Below are 18,308 nucleotides of genomic sequence, written 5' to 3'. Positions count from 1 at the left end.
CAACACTTCAGGATCTTGACACCGTCCAGTTCAAAGCACCCCACTTCATTGGCACAATAGCCACCAACATTCATTCCTTCCACCCACTGACACTTAACAACTGCAAGGTGTACCAGTGACCAAATGCTGTAGGAATTTGCCAACATGTTCCAAACCCATGACCACTCCCATCTAGAAGGAAGAGGGCAAAGATACATGGCACCTCCACCCTTGCACGTTTGTCTCTGAGCCACTCACGTTTTTGACTTGGGAAATATATCGCTGTTCGTCCTCTGGTGCTGAGTCAAAATCCTGGATTCCCTACCTAACACGATTGTGGGTCTACCTCTACCCCATGGCCAACAGCAGCAATTCAATAAGATAAATCACCACCACCACCTTGACAAGGATAATTAAGGATGGGCAATAAACGCTGGCCTAGCCAACAGCACCCTCAGCCAGGGAGTGAATTAAAAATAGCAAGATCTGATTATTTTCCCCAAGGAGAGGCACTGGGAGCCATAACGTTTCATGAGATTTGTAAGTGCTATCAATGAAGGGCCATCAATAAAATGATGACTCTACATCAGGTGGCACATTTCCTTGAGAGCAGAATGTTGCAAAGTTTAATGGAATGGGCAAGACTGGCAGATACAGGACACTGAGGGGAAGTGTAAAGTGATCCATTTCTGACCAAGAAAGACAATTCAGTGTTTTATAAAAGGTGACATCTGCTTGTCATCAAAACTAATGATCAAAATGAAATTATTCAGACAATTGGATCAAAATGTAGTGAACTGACATAAAAACACAAAATAAAGGAACTAATTTAATATTAGTCCTGATCTGAAAGAGGTTCAAATCCCTCTGGATGGAGGTTCTTTGTAAAAGTGTCAAATTCTGGTTCAACCACATCTGGAGTGCTCAGTTCAGGCATTAATGGTGCAGCCTAGACTTTCTGAATGAACTCAGAGATAAAGAGCTGGTTAAATGACATCAACAGTTTGCTCACATTCCTCAGGGTAAAAAGTTAAGGGATGAGCGTAATTGAACTGTTTATGGTGATAAATGGATTTGACAGAGTAGATAGAGGGGAACTGTTTCCTCACAATGGGACAAATAGAACTGAGGATGTGGAATGGGATTAGAATCTTCACATTAGAACTAAACTGTCTGGGATAATGTTCGGAATGGCTTCTTCACAGGAAGGATAGTGAATGCACACACATATACACAAACATACAACTCACAACACAGACACGGTGCTTCACAGAAGGTAGAGCCAGCTCAAGTGACAAGGAAATGTCGATTTGTGATCTCCCTCCTGCTGTAGCCTTTACCCACGCCTGTGGTTAGCAAAGAAATATCTTCTGCCTGGATGGATGGCCTTTGAGGATTTGATTTCTATTGCACTTTACCGGGATCCTCCCCTCTGACCTTACCATCCTGGGTGGCCCTGCCAGGAGGTGGAAACCTCTTGAGGTATCGCTCTCAGAATCAATGGGACACTCGAGGCTCTCCATCACAGCGAGGTGACAATCCACAGAAAGGTCAATCCACTAGTAGTTCTTGGGTTTTTGATATTGAACATCTGATCATTTAAATCCTTTTTCTCTCAACCTTGTTTCGATGATTATCCCAGTAATTTGCTCAGTGTTTTTATTCTGGTCTGTGGAGAGACTTTTGGAATAAGTGAGCAACTCTCATAATTGGAAAGCAGTTGTGGAATTAAGGTTCTTTGGCTTGTAAGCAGTGCTCACCATGTGGGACAATTGTAACACTTCCTTTTTTTTTGCTGACAGTACTGAATTGCTAGAGCAGTAAATACTGAGAGCAGCTGGTGCAAAGAATGCTATAGGACCCAAGTAGCATTTGCAGTAATTTGTTCTCCTTTTAATTTACATGAAACGAGTTCTTAAATAGGCTGCAGTGAGTGTGGCGTTGGATTTCAAGGGAAATCTAATGGGTGATGAATGCTGCTCCTGCTTTGGATGCACACAGTCCACAATACAATAAGTGGGGCACAAAGTAACTTGGTCAATAACTGCTCAGCCATCTTAAGGCTGTGCTGTTCATCTTTCTCAGCTTGAACTGAGATTAATGGGGCAGGTGTCTGTCTTTGGAGGGGAAGAAAAGACAATATTTCCCATCTTAAAATATTATTCTTGTGCTGATATCGAACACAAATGTCAGCTTTGATGCTTACCACCTCTTCCATAATTTAGGGATTGAAAATGCACACATGCTTTGAGTTTGCACACAGAGGTCAAATGTTCTTTTCCAATCTTCCCAGTAAGCAAATGGAGATGGTCCACTTTGCAGGCTTGACCAGGCTCTGAATGGTGATATTGGAACTGCTGCTCCAAGTGACAAGGCGATTGTGGATTTGGTTATATTCACTAGTTCAGAAGTGGTATTTCCCAGCGTGCATCCTGAGTTGTGCTGACCCTTATTGTGCTGGAGGATGGACATTATCAGCGTCAGTTTGTGAAAAGCCAAAGCTGCCACCTTAATGATGTCATTGATATGATCACTGGAGAGAGATGTTGAATGTGGGTGGGGAAGGGGTGTCAAAGTCAGGATATTGGGGAGTGTGCCAATAACACCAGGATCTTGACACCCTCCAGTTCAAAGCAGCCCATTTGATTGGCACAATAGCCACCACCATTCATTCCTTCCACCCACTGACACTTAGCAACTGCAAGGTGTACCATCTACCAAATGCTGTAGGAATTCACCAAAGCTCCTCAGACAACATGTTCCAAACCCATGACCACTCACATCTAGAAGGACAAGGGCAGAAATACATGGCAACTCCACCCCTTGCAAGTTCCCCTTCGACCCACTCACCGTTGACACTTAGCACTATGTCACCATTCTTTCCCCTGTTGCTGAGTCAAAATCCTGGATTCCCTCCCAAACAGGATTGTGGGTCTACCTCCACCAAATAGACAACAGCAGTAATTCAAGAAAGCAAATCATCACCACCACCACCTTGCCAAGGGTAGTTAAGATTAGATGATCTACAGTATAGAAACAGGCCCTTCGGCCCAACACGTCCACACTGACCCTCTGAAGAGTAACCCACCCTCCTCTGACTAATGCACCTAACAACTATGGACAAGTTAGCATAGCCAATTCACTTGGCCTTCACGTGTTTGTAATGTGCGAGGAAACCCACGCAGACAGTCACCCAAGGCTGGAATCGAACCTGGGATCCTGGCGCTGTGAGGCAGCAGTGCTAGTCACTGTGCCCTGGGCAATAAATGCTGGCCCAGCTACCACCACCTTCATTTTGTGAGCGAATTAAAAATTAGCAAGATCTGATTACTTTTCCCAAGCAGAGGCACTGGGAAACAGCTTTTCATGAGATTTATCAATCTTCTAGATGAAGGAATGAAGGGCCATCAATAAAATGATGACTCTACATCAGGTGACACATTGCAACATTCTGCTCTCATGGTAAAGTTTAATGGAATGGGTAAATCTGGCAGATACAGGACACTAAGGGGAAGTGTAAGGTTATCCACTTCTGACCAAGAAAGACAATGCACAGTGTTTTGTAAATGGTGACATCTTCTGCTGTGTCATCAAAACGAATGATCAAAATGAAATTATTCAGACAAGTGGACAGAAATGGAGTGAACAGATGTAAAAACACAAAGCAAAGGAACTAATTTAATTTTAGTCCCTGATCTCAAAGAGGTTCTTTGTTCTTTTATAAGAGCTGGCATGTCATGTTAAAATTGTACACCACATTGGTTCAGCCACATTTAGAATACTGTGTACAGTTCTGGTCGCAACATTACCGAAAGGATGTGGACTCTTTGGCCGTCTATGCCAACCAGATATCCCAACCCAATCTAGTTCCACCTGCCAGCACCTGGCCCATATCCCTCCAAACCCTTCCTATTCATATACCCATCCAAATACCTCTTAAATGTTGCAATTGTAACAGCCTCCACCACATCCTCTGGCAGCTCATTCTATACACGTACCACCCTCTGTGTGAAAATGTTGCCCCTTAGATTGCTTTTATATCTTTCCCCTCTCACCCTAAACCTATGCCCTCTAGTTCTGCACTCCCTGACCCCAGGGAAAAGACTTTGTCTATTTATCCTATCCATGCCCCTCATCATTTTTAAAATGATGAAGGGTAATATCAGGGTAGATAGAGATAAGTTTTTTCCAAGGGTGAAGGATTCAATAACGAGAGGTCACGCTTTCAAGGTAAGAGGTGAAAGGTTTAAGGGGGATAAATGCGGCAAGTACTGTTTACAGAGGGTGGTGGGTGTCTGGAACGCGTTGCCAGCAGAGGCGGTAGAGGCAGGCACAGTAGACTCATTTAAGATGTGTCTGGACAGATGCACAATTAGGTGGGGATCAGAGGAATACAGATGCTTAGGAACCAGGTGATAGGTTTAGACAGTAGATTTGGATCGGCTCAGGCTTGGAGTGCCTGTTCCTGGGCTGCAAATTTTCCTTCCTCTCTTTGTTATTTTGAATCCTTCTGGATGGAGGTTCTTTGTAAAAGTGTCAAATTCTGGTTCAACCACATCTGGAGTGCTCAGTTCAGGCAGAGATGGTGCAACCCTGAATTTCTGAATGAACTCAGAGATAAAGAGCTGGTTAAATGACATCAACAGTTTGCCCACAATCCTCAGGGTACAAGGTTAATGAAGGAGTGCAACTGAAATTTTAATGAGGATGAATGGATTTGACAGAGAAGATACAGGGGAACTGTTTCTTCACAATTGGTCAAATAGAACTGAGGATGTGGAATGGGATCATCGTCTTCAAATTAGAACTGAACTGTCTGGGATAACGTTAGGAATGGATGCTTCACAGGAAGGATAGTGGATGCGCGCGCACACAGGCACAAACACAAAAATACAGCTCACAGCACAGACACGGTCCTTGACAGAAGGTAGGTACAGCTCAAGTGGCAAGCAAATGCTGACTGGGGATCTTCCTCCTGCTGTAGCCTTTACCCACCCCTGCAGATAGCACACAAATACCTTCTGCCTGGATGGATGGCCGTTGAGGACTTGTTTTGCATCGCTTTTTATCGGGATCCTCCCCTCCGACCTTACCGTCCTGGGTGGCACTGCCAGGAGGTGGAAACCTCTTGAGGCATCGCTCTCAGAATCAATGGGACACTCGAGGCTCTCCATCACAGCGAGGTGACAATCCACAGAAAGGTCAGTCAGGAGACTGAGGCAGGGAAACGCTGTTCAGATGCAGATCATCCACAGAATCACAGAATTGTTATGGCACAGGAGGAGGCCATTCAGTCCATTGGGCCTGCAACAGCTCTGGATGTTTCCTAATGAACCTGTCCAGAGATGTTATCAGACACCTCTGGAGCAGGTATGGTCTTGTACAGAGACCTCCTGGCCCAAACAAAGGGACACTCCCCCTGTGCCACAAGACTCTTACCAAACAGGTTATTGAAACATAGAATGAGAGAAAAAAAGGAATGGGAGTCGGCCATTCAGCCCTTCAGGCCTGCTCCAACATTCCATGTGATTGAAGCTGATCATCTAACTCAGTACCATCTCCCACTCCATCCCCATAAACTTTGATCCCTTTAGCCCTAAGAGCTGTACCTAACTCCTTCTTAAAAACATTCAATGTTTTCGTCTCAATGGTTTCTGTGGCAAAGAATCCCACAGCCTCCCCACTCTCTGACTGAAGACATTTCTCCTCATCTCAGCCCTAAACAGTTTACCCCGTGTCACGCGACTGTGACCCCCCTGATTCTGGACTCCCCGCCATTGAGAACAGCGTTCCAGTCTCTGCCCCATCTGCTCCTGTTACAATTGCCTTCTCCTAGCGCCTATCTCCCATTTCCAACACAAAAGGCTGAAAAACTGACTCCCCTTCTTCATTGAGCCCCTCTTTCAGTTGGTCACAACAAACTTTATTTTAAAAGAAAACTTGAAAACCTTTCCTCATCCAAACCTATTTCTTTCAAAAGGACACAAACTCACAGTGACCTGATTGAGATGCTGCTGAGTGACCTCCTGCTGTTCCAATCACAGATTAATCATCTAGACCTGATTCTAATCTACACCTCTGGTCAACTCTGGTTAACACATCCCCACTCTCTCATTGGGGCCTATGTTCATGGGGGATTCCTGATTGGCTGTCAGGAATTGTCAATCATTATTGGTGATACCTCTCCCTGGATGTTCCCTGGGGGATAAACTCAAGAGCTGAGGGGAGTGAGGCTCAGGTCTGGAGTTGTCTGGGTGATAGTGAGCAGGAATAGTGAAGATGGCCTCCCAAGTGTGTCAGAACTACCACAAGGACTGTGAGGATGCTGTTAACAAGCAGATCAACCTGGAGCTCTATTCCTCCTATGTTTACCTCTCCATGGTGAGGCTTGTGGGCTTGAAGGTTCTGTTTTAAAGTTAAGACTGTGATGTAACTATATGGAGTATCTAGGAATTTCCTTGGTCATATGTCTGAGCAAATTGTATGTTGAGACTGTTGTCCTTGTCCCGTTCCCTGGACACACTTGACCCTGAAACCCTGTTTAGGATGCCCTTAAATTATAACCCTCCTTTGGGTGAGGGTCCCCAGTTTATTGTAACTCTGCACAGTGTAACCACTGGCAACTATCACCTGCCTCTGCAGTCAGGAGGGTGTTTTAAATCTCTTTAGCTAGTTATGACTCATCTTTTTTGGAAAATGTTCTTTAAACCAAATGTATTAATTTTAAAAGTTGGCCTATGAAGCTATTTCTGTTGAAGTAAGTTTCATAACTAACTTTGAATGAGGGAAGTGGTTAAATGGCACACTTTCTCACATTGAAATGTGAATAATTTACAAAATAGCACAGTCAAAATTCTGTGCAGAGTGGATACTTATTCAGATGGGTGAGCTTGGTAATGAGATAGCTGACTGAGACTTCACATTTTAATCAATATGTTCATGTCCTGAGTTTCAGTTGGTGAATGACCTCACCAGCTTCCAGCATTGAGCATGAATGTTTCTCAACTGCAGTGCAGGGATGTCCAATGGCTGTCCTCAACTGGGACCTTCACAGTACTGTGCCACACGAGCACACTGCCTCCTTAAGATACAGGCCAGGGGTTGCAGTTGGTTTTTTGATCTTCAGTTCTGGGAGATCAATATGTCTGTTATTTCGGCCAAAAGTCAGATGACTTTCTGCTTTTGTCACTAACTTCAATTAATTGGAAGTGAATTGAAATGGTGGGATGGGTCACTTTCTGATTGAACCATTAATGAGATTGAGATTTGCTTCCCACTTTATCTCCACTTGCAGTCCTCTTACTTTGACCGGGATGATGTTGCCCTGTGTCACTTTGCTGAGTTCTTCAAGGAGCAGTTCCATGAGGAACGGGAACACGCTGAGAAACTGATGGCATTCCAGAATAAACGTGGAGGCCGAGTCATCCTGCAGGATGTCAAGGTTGGCTTCTGTAAACTTTGAAGGTTTATTTTGTGTGAATGCAAATTGACTGTATCACGCAACCTGTTTATTGTCTCCAGATTTGAATAAATTGCTCACCAAAATAATGCATTGAATTTAAAAAAAACTAGTTAACACTTGTGAAACAGCAATAGGCAATTGGGATGATCCAGAATACTGGATGGAGAGCAACATTCCCATGGAAGAATGATCAACTATATAACCTCAGATGTCAATTCCAACACCCCTAGTAATGAGGTAAGAATGAGAGAATCCATAGTGGTGGAAGGTAGCAGCATCTCCTTTCTGCATCTCCAAGATGTTTCTAATGGGCTGGGCAAAAGGATTGAAATGGATAGAACAGTACAGCAAGGAATGACCACCATTGGTGCATATTTTTAGATACATTTGGATTGTAGTATCTTAAAACAGTTTTACAGTAGGATCTTCTAAAATTCCTTCAGCTCAAGGAACAGTGAAAACTAAAGGAGTCAGTAAAACAATTGGCCAGAAATCCAACTCTTGCAATGTTTGTTGGAATAATGAACTGATCAGATGTAGCCTGTGAGCCACCTGTCTGAGATGAGCTGGTTTTTCTCTCCTGACTTCCCTTCCTCCAGAAGCCAGAGCAGGATGAGTGGGGCAATGGTCTGGAGGCAATGCAGAGAGCTCTGCAGATGGAGAAGGATGTGAACCAGAGTCTGCTGGATCTGCACAAACTCTCCTCTGACCACATGGACCCTCATGTGAGTTTCTTTTTTTCTCTCCAAAAGTTTGTAAGGAAATCTGTTTACTCCCTGGGGGGCAATTCCAATTCTAATCTACCTGCCTCCTGCCAGCTGAAATCCAGAAACATTTCAGAAGGCATCCCTGATTGTGGTGAGGGAGGGGAACAATGTGGTGGTGATCGTCACATCTGTAATGGGATGTCTCACTCAGGTGCATGGTTTGTTCCTTGAGGCTAATCTTTGTCTCCTCTTCCAGCTGTGTGACTTCCTGGAGAGGCACTACTTGGATGAGCAAGTGAAGATGATCAAGAAGCTGGGAGATCACATCACCAACCTGAAGAGACTGGGAGCCCCTGAGAATGGCCTGGGAGAGTACCTGTTTGACAGGCTCACCCTGAGCTGAGTGGGATTCAAGAACTCCATTTGTTGGAGATGGTGACTTCATTCTTGTGGATGACTTTGGTTGTGCTCTGCACAAAATTAAAATAGTGTTCACCATGGAACTGGGTATTTTGTGTAACTACTTAGTTTCATTGTGTTCTTGAGATTTTGATGTTTTACATCTGATCATTAAATCCTTTTCACTCAACCTTGTTTCAATGCTTGTCCCAATAATCTGTTCTGTTTTATTCGGCTGCGTAGAGGGATTTTTTGGACTAAATGAGCAATTCTCATAATTGGAAATTCCACAACAGCTTAAGCTTTTTTCCTTGTAAGGAACACTCACTAACTGCCTGTGCTCACTGGAACAGGTTTACAGCAACAGCCTCTAGTCAATAGTTTGAAATCTAATCCCAGTCTAGATGTTTGACACAACTGCTATACTCTGAGCAATTCTTTCAACTTTTTTAAAACTGAAGCCAAAAACGGCTGCTGCAAATCAGGAAGACTACCTGCTGGGAAAATGTGGGTTTGGCAGTAGGTGTGGTGTGAAATCAGTTGAGAACAGTTGCTAGACCTGAAATATTAATTTTCTTGCAATAGATACTATTTTCCATCAATTTGGTTAGATGTTTAGATTCTGATTTAGCCAATCATCTCAAATTACTCCTTTTGCAAGAATATAAAGGTTGAATATCTTGCTTGGAGGTACACTACCTTGCACTGTGTTCTTGGATAAGCTATACTTGATTGCTATATGGTGGTTTCTCAAGCTGGGAAATGGTTTCTCTTCTCCATGTTCCATGCTGGAGAATGAAGATTCTGCTTTTAATTGGCATCAGTATCTCTATTCTAATTGGCTAATAACTATCCTGTGAGGAAATGCAACAGTGCCTACCTTAACCCATGTGGGACTTATATAGCAATTCCCTTTTTACTGCTCTTGCAATCCAGGGGTGTCAAATACTGAAGGCAGCTATAGGACCAGAGTAGCATTTGCAGGATTTTGTCCCAATTTTCTTTCCTTTTAACTTCGATGAAATCAGCTCTCCTTCGATTGCACTCTGCATGGAGTGTGGAGTCACATGTAGGTCATGGTGGCATTGACATATTTCTCAGAAAATCTAACAGGTGAGTAGTACTGATCAGGTGTCATATTCACAGCCCATGATAGAATCAGGGGGTCACTAAATGACTGCACAATCAGCATATGGCTATGCTGTTCATTTTTCTCAGATTCAATGGAGATAAATGGGACAGGTGCTTGTCTTTGGGGGCTGGGGAGACAGTGTTTCCCATTTAAGATGGTATTCTGTAAATGTCTGCTACAAATGTAACTTTGGTGCTTTATGCATTTTCTATCCCAATAGTATTGAAATGTAATGTGCTTTAGCAGTGCGTGCAAATTTAAGTCAAATGTTCTTTTCCAATCTGAGTGTGTCCATTTTGCAGGCTTGACCAGGCTCTGAGTGATGATTGATATAAGAACAGATGCTCCAAGTGATAAGGCTATCTATGGATTTGGTTATGTTCATCAGTTCTCAGGGGGTGGTGGTTCCCTGTGTGCATTTTGATTTTGTGCTTGAATGTTTTAATTTGGAGGATGGATGTTATCAGCTTCAGTTTGTGAAAAGCCAAAGCAGCAACCTTAATGATTTCATTGACAGGGAATTTCATGATCATTGATGGGGAATTGGCCTAGGAGAGGGGCTGTCAGTCTTTATAATGGGGAGTGTACAAACAACACTTCAGCACCTTAGTGATTTCATTGACAGGGAATTTCATGATCATTGATAGGGAATTTCATGATCATTGATGGGGAATTGGCCTAGGAGAGGGGCTGTCAGTCTTTATAATGGGGAGTGTACAAACAACACTTCAGAATCTTGACACCCTCCAGTTCAAAGCACCCCACTTCATTGGCACAATAGCCACCAACATTCATTCCTTCCACCCACTGACACTTAACAACTGCAAGGTGTACCAGTGACCAAATGCTGTAGGAATTTGCCAACATGTTCCAAACCCATGACCACTCCCATCTAGAAGGAAGAGGGCAAAGATACATGGCACCTCCACCCTTGCACGTTTGTCTCTGAGCCACTCACCTTTTTTGACTTGGGAAATATATCGCTGTTCTTCCTCTGGTGCTGAGTCAAAATCCTGGATTCCCTACCTAACACGATTGTGGGTCCACCTCTACCCCATGGCCAACAGCAGCAATTCAAAAAATAAATCACCACCACCTTGACAAGGATAATTAAGAATGGGCAATAAACGCTGGCCTAGCCAACAGCACCCTCAGCCAGGGAGTGAATTAAAAATAGCAAGATCTGATTATTTTCCCCAAGGAGAGGCACTGGGAGCCATAACGTTTCATGAGATTGGTAAGTGCTATCAATGAAGGGCCATCAATAAAATGATGACTCGACAGCAGTTGGCACATTTCCTTGAGAGCAGAATGTTGCAAAGTTTAATGGAATGGGCAAGACTGGCAGATACAGGACACTGAGGGGAAGTGGAAAGTGATCCACGTCTGACCAAGAAAGACAATTCAGTGTTTTATAAAAGGTGACATCTGCTTGTCATCAAAACTAATGATCAAAATGAAATTATTCAGACAATTGGATCGAAATGCAGTGAACTGACATAAAAACACAAAATAAAGGAACTAATTTAATATTAGTCCTGCTGTGAAAGAGGTTCAAATCCCTATGGATGGAGGTTCTTTGTAAAAGTGTCAAATTCTGGTTCAACCACATCTGGAGTGCTCAGTTCAGGCATTAATGGTGCAACCTAGACTTTCTGAATGAACTCAGAGATAAAGATCTGGTTAAATGATATCAACAGTTTGCTCACATTCCTCAGGGTACAAAGTTAAGGGATGAGCGTAATTGAAATGCTTATGGTGATAAATGGATTTGACAGAGTAGATAGAGGGGAACTGTTTCTTCACAATGGGTCAACTAGAACTGAGGATGTGGAATGGGATTAGAATCTTCACATTAGAACTAAACTATCCAGGATAATGTTCGGAATGGCTTCTTCACAGGAAGGATAGTGAATGCACACACATACACACAAGCACACAAACATACAGCTCACAACACAGACACGGTGCTTCACAGAAGGTAGAGCCAGCTCAAGTGGCAAGGAAATGTCGATTTGTGATCTCCCTCCTGCTGTAGCCTTTACCCACCCCCGTGGTTAGCAGACAAATATCGTCTGCCTGGATGGATGGCCGTTGAGGATTTGATTTCCATTGCACTTTACTGGGATCCTCCCCTCTGACCTTACCATCCTGGGTGGCCCTGCCAGGAGGTGGAAACCTCTTGAGGTATTGCTCTCAGAATCAACGGGACACTCGAGGCTCTCCATCACAGCGAGGTGACAATCCACAGAAAGGTCAGTCAGGAGACATAGGCAGGGAAACACTGTTCAGATGCAGATCAACCACAGAATCACAGAATTGTTATGGCACAGGAGGAGGCCATTCAGCCCGGTTGTTTTCTCATGAACCTGTCCAGAGATGTTATCAGACATCTCTGGAGCAGGTAGGGTCAGGCACTCAAACCTCCTGGCCCAGACAGAGGCACACTACCCCAGTGTTACAAGACCCTTACTACCCAGGTTATTGAAACATAAAATTAGAGAAAAAAGGAATGGGAGTCAGCTGTACACCCTTCCACCATTCTATATGATTATGGCTGATCATCTAACTCAGTACCATCTTCCCATTCTCCATCCAACATTTTGATCCCTTTCACCCTAAGAGCGGTACCTAACTCCTTCTTGAATACATTCAATGTTTTAGTCTCAATGTTTTCTGTGGCAGAGAATTCCACAGGCTCCCCACTCTCTGGGTGAAGACATTTCTCCTCATCTCAGTCCTAAACAGCTTATCCCGTGTCACTACACTGTCATCCCCCCCCCTCGACTTTGAACTCCCCACCATTGAAAACTGCCCACCTTTCTCTCCCATTTCCAACACAACAGGCTGAGAAACTGACTCCCCTTCTTCATTGAGCCCCAGTTGCAGTTGGTCACAACAAACTTTATTTTAAAAGAAAACTTGAAAACCTTTCCTCATCCAAATCTATTTCTTTCAAAAGGACACAAACTCACCGTGACCTGATTGAGATGCTGCTGAGTGACCTCCTGCTGTTCCAATCACAGAATAATCATCCAGACCTGACTCTAATCTACACCTCTGATCAGCTCTGGTTCACACACCCACTCCCTCTCTCTTTTTGGGGGCCTATGTTCATGGGTGATTCCTGATTGGCTGTCAGGAATTGTCAATCATCATTGGTTATACCTCTCCCTGGAGGATAAAATAAAATGCATGCAGGAGTGAGGTATGGGTCTGGAGTTGTTTTGGTGATAGTGAGCAGGAATAGTGAAGATGGCCTCCCAAGTGTGTCAGAACTACCACAAGGACTGTGAGGATGCTGTTAACAAGCAGATCAACCTGGAGCTCTATTCTTCCTATGTTTACCTCTCCATGGTGAGGCTTGTGGTTTTGAAGGTTCTGTTTTAAAGTTATGACTGTGATATAACTGTCTGGAGTATTGAGGAATTTCCTTGGTCATATGCTTGAGCAAACTCAATATATTGAGATTGTTGTTGGCTTTTTTTTCCTGAATGCACTTTACAACATGGTTTCAGGGTTATTTTAGAATGCTCTTAAATTATAACTGGCCTTTGAGTGAGGGTCCCTAGTTTATTGTAACTATGCACAGGGTAACCACTGGCAATTACCCTCCTGACGGCAGACGCTGGTGTTGTCTTAATTCTCTTTAGTTATAGTCTGTTCAGTAAATTGATTTTGGCCACTGTTTGGAATTTTGTGTTCAATGCTAGTCTCTCTCCTATTGGAAAGATGTTGTGAAACTTTGAAAGGGTTCAGAAAAGACTTACAAGGATGTTGCCTGGGTTGGGAGAGGCTGAATCGGCTGGGGCTGTTTTCCCTGGAGTGTTGGAGGCTGAGGGGTGACCTCTGGTTGATTAAAATCATGTGGGGCATGCATAGGATAAATAGATAAAGCCATTTCACTGGTATGGAAGTCCAGAACTAGAGGGCATAGGTTTAGGGTGACAGGGGAAAGATGAGACCTAAAGGGGCAACTTTTCCACTCCAGGTAGTATGTGTATGGAATGAGCTGCCAGAGGAAGTGGTGGAGGCTAGTATAATGGCAACATTTAACAGTCATCTGGATGGGTATATGAATAGGAAGGGTTTGGAGGCATATGGGCAGGTGGGACTAGATTGTGTTGGGATATCTGGATGGCATAATGAGTTGGACTGGAGTGCTTGTTTACATCTTGTACATCTGACTCCATAACAAATCTCTTTTTCAAAAAACTTTCTCTAAACCAAATATATATTGATTTTTAAAAGCTGCCCAAATAATGCAGCTGTTGTCTTTTGTTGAAGATGAAGTGAGTGTATTTAATGTGAGGAAAGGTGGTTAAATGGCCCTTTTTTTTTACTTGTGAATGATTAAAAAAATAGCACAGACCAGATTCTGTGCCGAGTAGATAGTAGGACAGTGTGGTTATTCAGGTGGGTGAGGTTGGTAATGAGGTAGCTGACTGAGACTTCTGCCTGTTAGTCATGTTCATGTCCTGTGTTTGGTCAATGATCTCTCTAGTATCCAGCACTGAGCAAGAATGTTTCTAACCTGCAGTGCAGGGATGTCTAATGGTTGCCTCCAATAAGGACCTTCTTGGTACTCTGCCACACTAGCACACTGCTTCCCTAAGATACAGGCCAGGGGTTGCAGTTAGCTTTTTTAAATCAACATTTCTGGGAGGTCAAAATAATGTCTGCGATTCGGATCCCAATCGACAGATGACATTCTGCTTTTGTCACTCCAATTAATTGGAAGGGAATTGAAATGGTGGATGGGTCACTTTCTGATTGTGCCAAGGATGAAAGTAATGCTTTCTTCCCACTTTATCTCCACTTGCAGTCCTCTTACTTTGACCGGGATGATGTTGCCCTGTGTCACTTTGCTGACTTCTTCAAGGAGCAGTCCCATGAGGAACGGGAACATGCTGAGAAACTGATGGAATTCCAGAATAAACGTGGCGGTAGAGTCGTCCTGCAGGATGTCAAGGTTGGCTTCTGTAAACTTTGGAGATTTTGGTGTTTTTGTGTGAAGTCAAATTGACTGGTATCAGTCAATCTGTTGAGCCTCAAGACTGAATAAATGCTATATGAATTGGAGATTGTATTGGTGAGCAATGCACTGAATTGGAGACAATTTTGCACTTGTGAAACAGCAACAGGCAATTGGCATGATCCAGAATACTGGATGGAGAGAGAATCATTCTCATGTATGACTGATAAACTATATATAACCTCAGCTATCAATTCCAATGCCCCTCTTCAGTGGTAAGAATGAGAGAATCCACAGGGGTGGAAGGTAGCAGCATCTCCAAGATGTTTCTATTGGGCTGGTCAAGAGGATTGAAAGGGATAGAACACTAAAGCAAGGAATTACATTTGGATTATATCCTAAAATGTGCTTTCACGGTGTGGTATGCTTCTAAAATTTAAGCTCTGGGAACAGTGAAACCTAAAGGCGTCAGTAAAATCTAACTCTTTGGAATAATGGACTGATCAGATGTAGCCAGTGATCCACCTGTCTGAGATGAGCTGTTTTTCTCTCCTGACTTCCCTCCCTCCAGAAGCCAGAGCAGGATGAGTGGGGCAATGGTCTGGAGGCAATGCGGAGAGCTCTGCAGATGGAGAAGGATGTGAACCAGAGTCTGCTGGATCTGCACAAACTCTCCTCTGGCCACACGGACCCTCATGTGAGTTTTCAATTTGTTTTTTTTTCTCTAAACACTTGGCAGGAAATGATCGTTGCTTACTCCTTGGTTTGGGGGAGGTGGGGGGGGGGGGGGTAGAATTCCAACTATCATAGACCTGCCTCCTGCAGGCTGAAATCATAAGCCTTTCAACAAACATCCCAGAGTGTGGTGAGGGAGAGGTGCAATGTGGTGGAGATTTCCCACATCTGTATTGGGACATCACCTTTTTCAGCTGCATGGTTTGTTCCTTGAGGCTAATCTTTGTCTCCTGTTCCAGCTGTGTGACTTCCTGGAGAGGCACTACTTGGATGAGCAAGTGAAGATGATCAAGAAGCTGGGAGATCACATCACCAACCTGAAGAGACTGGGAGCCCCTGAGAATGACCTGGGAGAGTACCTGTTTGACAGGCTCACCCTGAGCTGAGTGGGATTCAAGAACTCCATTTGTTGGTCATGGTGACTTTATTCTAGTGGATGACTTTGGTTGTGCTCTGCACAAAATTAAAATAGTGTTCACCATGGAACTGAGTATTTTGTGTAGTTTATTAGTTTCATTTAGTTCTTGGGTTTTTGATATTGAACATCTGATCATTTAAATCCTTTTTCTCTCAACCTTGTTTCAATGATTATCTCAGTAATTTGCTCAGTGTTTTTATTCTGGTCTGTGGAGAGACTTTTGGAATAAGTGAGCAACTCTCATAATTGGAAAGCAGTTGTGGAATTGAAGGTTTTTTGGCTTGTAAGCAGTGCTCACTATCTGCCTGTGCTCACTGGAACAAGTTTGCAGCAACAGACTCTAGTCAATAGTTTGAAGTCTGAATGATTGACACAACTGGTGTACTCCTGAGCAATGGTTAGAGGTCTTTGCTTCAATTTTCAAAAACATTGGCTGCTGGAAATCAGGAAGAAACACAGCTGGGAAAACTTTGGGTTTAACAGCATCTGTGGAGTGAAGTCAGTTAAGTCACTGGACCTGAAATATTAATTACTTGTGTAACTGATTATTGTCAGACTTTAGTATTTTCCAGCAATTAGTTCTAATGCTTAGATTCTGATTTTAGTGGATCATCTATAAGAACATAAAAGTTGAATATCTTGCTCAAAGGTACACTACCTTTTTGTTCTTGGATAAGTGATACTTGATTGCTATATGGTGGTTTTTGCAAGCTGGGAAATGGTTTATCTCTTATCCAAGTTCCAGGCTGGAGAATAAGATTCTGCTTTTGATTTGGCATCAGTGTCTCTAGTCTACTTGGCTACTAACTATCCTCTACATGAGGAAATGCAACAGAGCCTACCTTGTCCTACGTGGGACAATTGTAACAATTCCTTTTTCTTTTTTGGTGACCGTGCTGGATTGCTAGAGCAGTAAATACTGAAGGCAGCTGGTGCAAAGAAAGCTATAGGACCCAAGTAGCATTTGCAGTAATTTGTTCCAAATGTGGTTTTTTCCCTCTGAATTTACATGAAATCAGCTCTCTCATAAATAGGCTGCAGTGAGTGTGGAGTCGGATTTCAAGGGAAATCTAATGGGTGATGAATGCTGCTCCTGCTTGGGATGCTCGCAGTCCACAATAAGTAGGGCACAAAGTAACTTGGTCAATGACTGCTCAGCCATCTTAAGGCTGTACTGTTCATCTTTCTCAGCTTGAACTGAGATTAATGGGGCAGGTGCCTGTCTTTGGAGGGGAAGAAAAGACAATATTTTCCTGTCTAAAACATTATTCTTGTGCTGATATCGAACACAAATGTCAGCTTTGCTTACCACCTCTTCCATAATTTTGGGATTGAAAATGTACACATGCTTTGAGTTTGCATACACTGAGGTCAAATGTTCTTTTCCAATCTTCCCAGTAAGCAAATTGAGATGGTCCATTTTACAGGCTTGACCAGGCTCTGAATGGTGATATTGGAACTGCTGCTCCAAGTGACAAGGCGATTATGGATTTGGTTATATTCACTAGTTCAGAAGTGGTATTTCCCAGCGTGTATCCTGAGTTGTGCTGACCATTTAATTTGGAGGATGGACATTATCAGTGTCAGTTTGTGAAAAGCCGAAGCTGACACCTTAGTGCTGTCATTGACATGATCACTGGGGAGAGATGTTGAATGTGGGAGGGTAATTGGTTTGGGCAGGGGGTGTCAAAGTCAGGATACTGGGGAGTGTGCCAACAACACTCCACTCCAGGATCTTGACACCCTTCAGTTCAAAGCAGCCCATTTGATTGGCACAATAGCCACCAACATTCATTCCTTCCACTCACTGCCACTTAGCAACTGCAAGGTGTACCATCTACCAAATGCTGTAGGAATTCACCAAAGTTCCTCAGACAACATGTTCCAAACCCATGACCACTCCCATCTAGAAAGACAAGGGCAGAAATTCATGGCAACTCCACCCCTTGCAAGTTCCCCTTCATACCACTCACCGTTGACACTTAGCACTATGTCACCATTCTTTCCCCTGTTACTGAGTCAAAATCCTGGATTCCCTCCCAAACAGGATTGTGGGTCTACCTCCACCAAATAGACAACAGCAGCAATTCAAGAAAGCAAATCATCACCACCACCTTGACAAGGGTAGTTAAGATTAGATGATCTACAGTATAGAAACAGGCCCTTCGGCCCAACACATCCACACCAACCCTCTGAAGAGTAACCCACCCTCCTCTGACTAATGCCCCCAACTATGGACAAGTTAGCATAGCCAATTCAGCTGGCCTGCACGTTTTTGTAAAGTGGGAGGAAACCCACGCAGACAGTCACCCAAGGCTGGAATCGAACCTGGGATCCTGGTGCTGTGAGGCAGCAGTGCTAGTCACTGTGCCCTGGGCAATAAATGCTGACCCAGCCACCAGCACCCTCATTGTGTGAGCGAATTAAAAATTAGCAAGATCTGATTACTTTTCCCAAGGAGAGGCACTGGGAAACAGCTTTTCATGAGATTTATCAATGTT

At 43.5% G+C, this 18,308-nt stretch overlaps 2 protein-coding genes and 1 pseudogene across 2 annotated transcripts; all 3 read left to right on the top strand.

Moving 5' to 3' along the window:
- The window catches only part of LOC122542159, a 136,725-nt pseudogene that overhangs the window by 91,763 nt on the left and 26,654 nt on the right, over positions 1-18,308 (top strand).
- On the top strand, positions 6,206-8,859 carry LOC122542154 (ferritin heavy chain, oocyte isoform-like). Its single transcript, XM_043679572.1, has 4 exons — positions 6,206-6,360; positions 7,274-7,420; positions 8,041-8,166; positions 8,405-8,859. The coding sequence occupies exons 1-4, from the start codon at positions 6,259-6,261 to the stop codon at positions 8,549-8,551; spliced, it is 522 nt and encodes a 173-aa protein (XP_043535507.1). The 5' UTR covers positions 6,206-6,258; the 3' UTR covers positions 8,552-8,859.
- Positions 12,889-15,875, top strand: LOC122542157 (ferritin, heavy subunit-like). The gene is made up of 4 exons (XM_043679577.1): positions 12,889-13,036; positions 14,505-14,651; positions 15,226-15,351; positions 15,629-15,875. The coding sequence occupies exons 1-4, from the start codon at positions 12,935-12,937 to the stop codon at positions 15,773-15,775; spliced, it is 522 nt and encodes a 173-aa protein (XP_043535512.1). The 5' UTR covers positions 12,889-12,934; the 3' UTR covers positions 15,776-15,875.

This window comes from Chiloscyllium plagiosum, chromosome 39 (assembly GCF_004010195.1).
Source record: "Chiloscyllium plagiosum isolate BGI_BamShark_2017 chromosome 39, ASM401019v2, whole genome shotgun sequence".
Taxonomy (NCBI): domain Eukaryota; kingdom Metazoa; phylum Chordata; class Chondrichthyes; order Orectolobiformes; family Hemiscylliidae; genus Chiloscyllium; species Chiloscyllium plagiosum.
The sequence above is the reverse complement of the archived record's forward strand: the minus strand, read 5'-3'. Positions and strand labels throughout refer to the sequence as shown.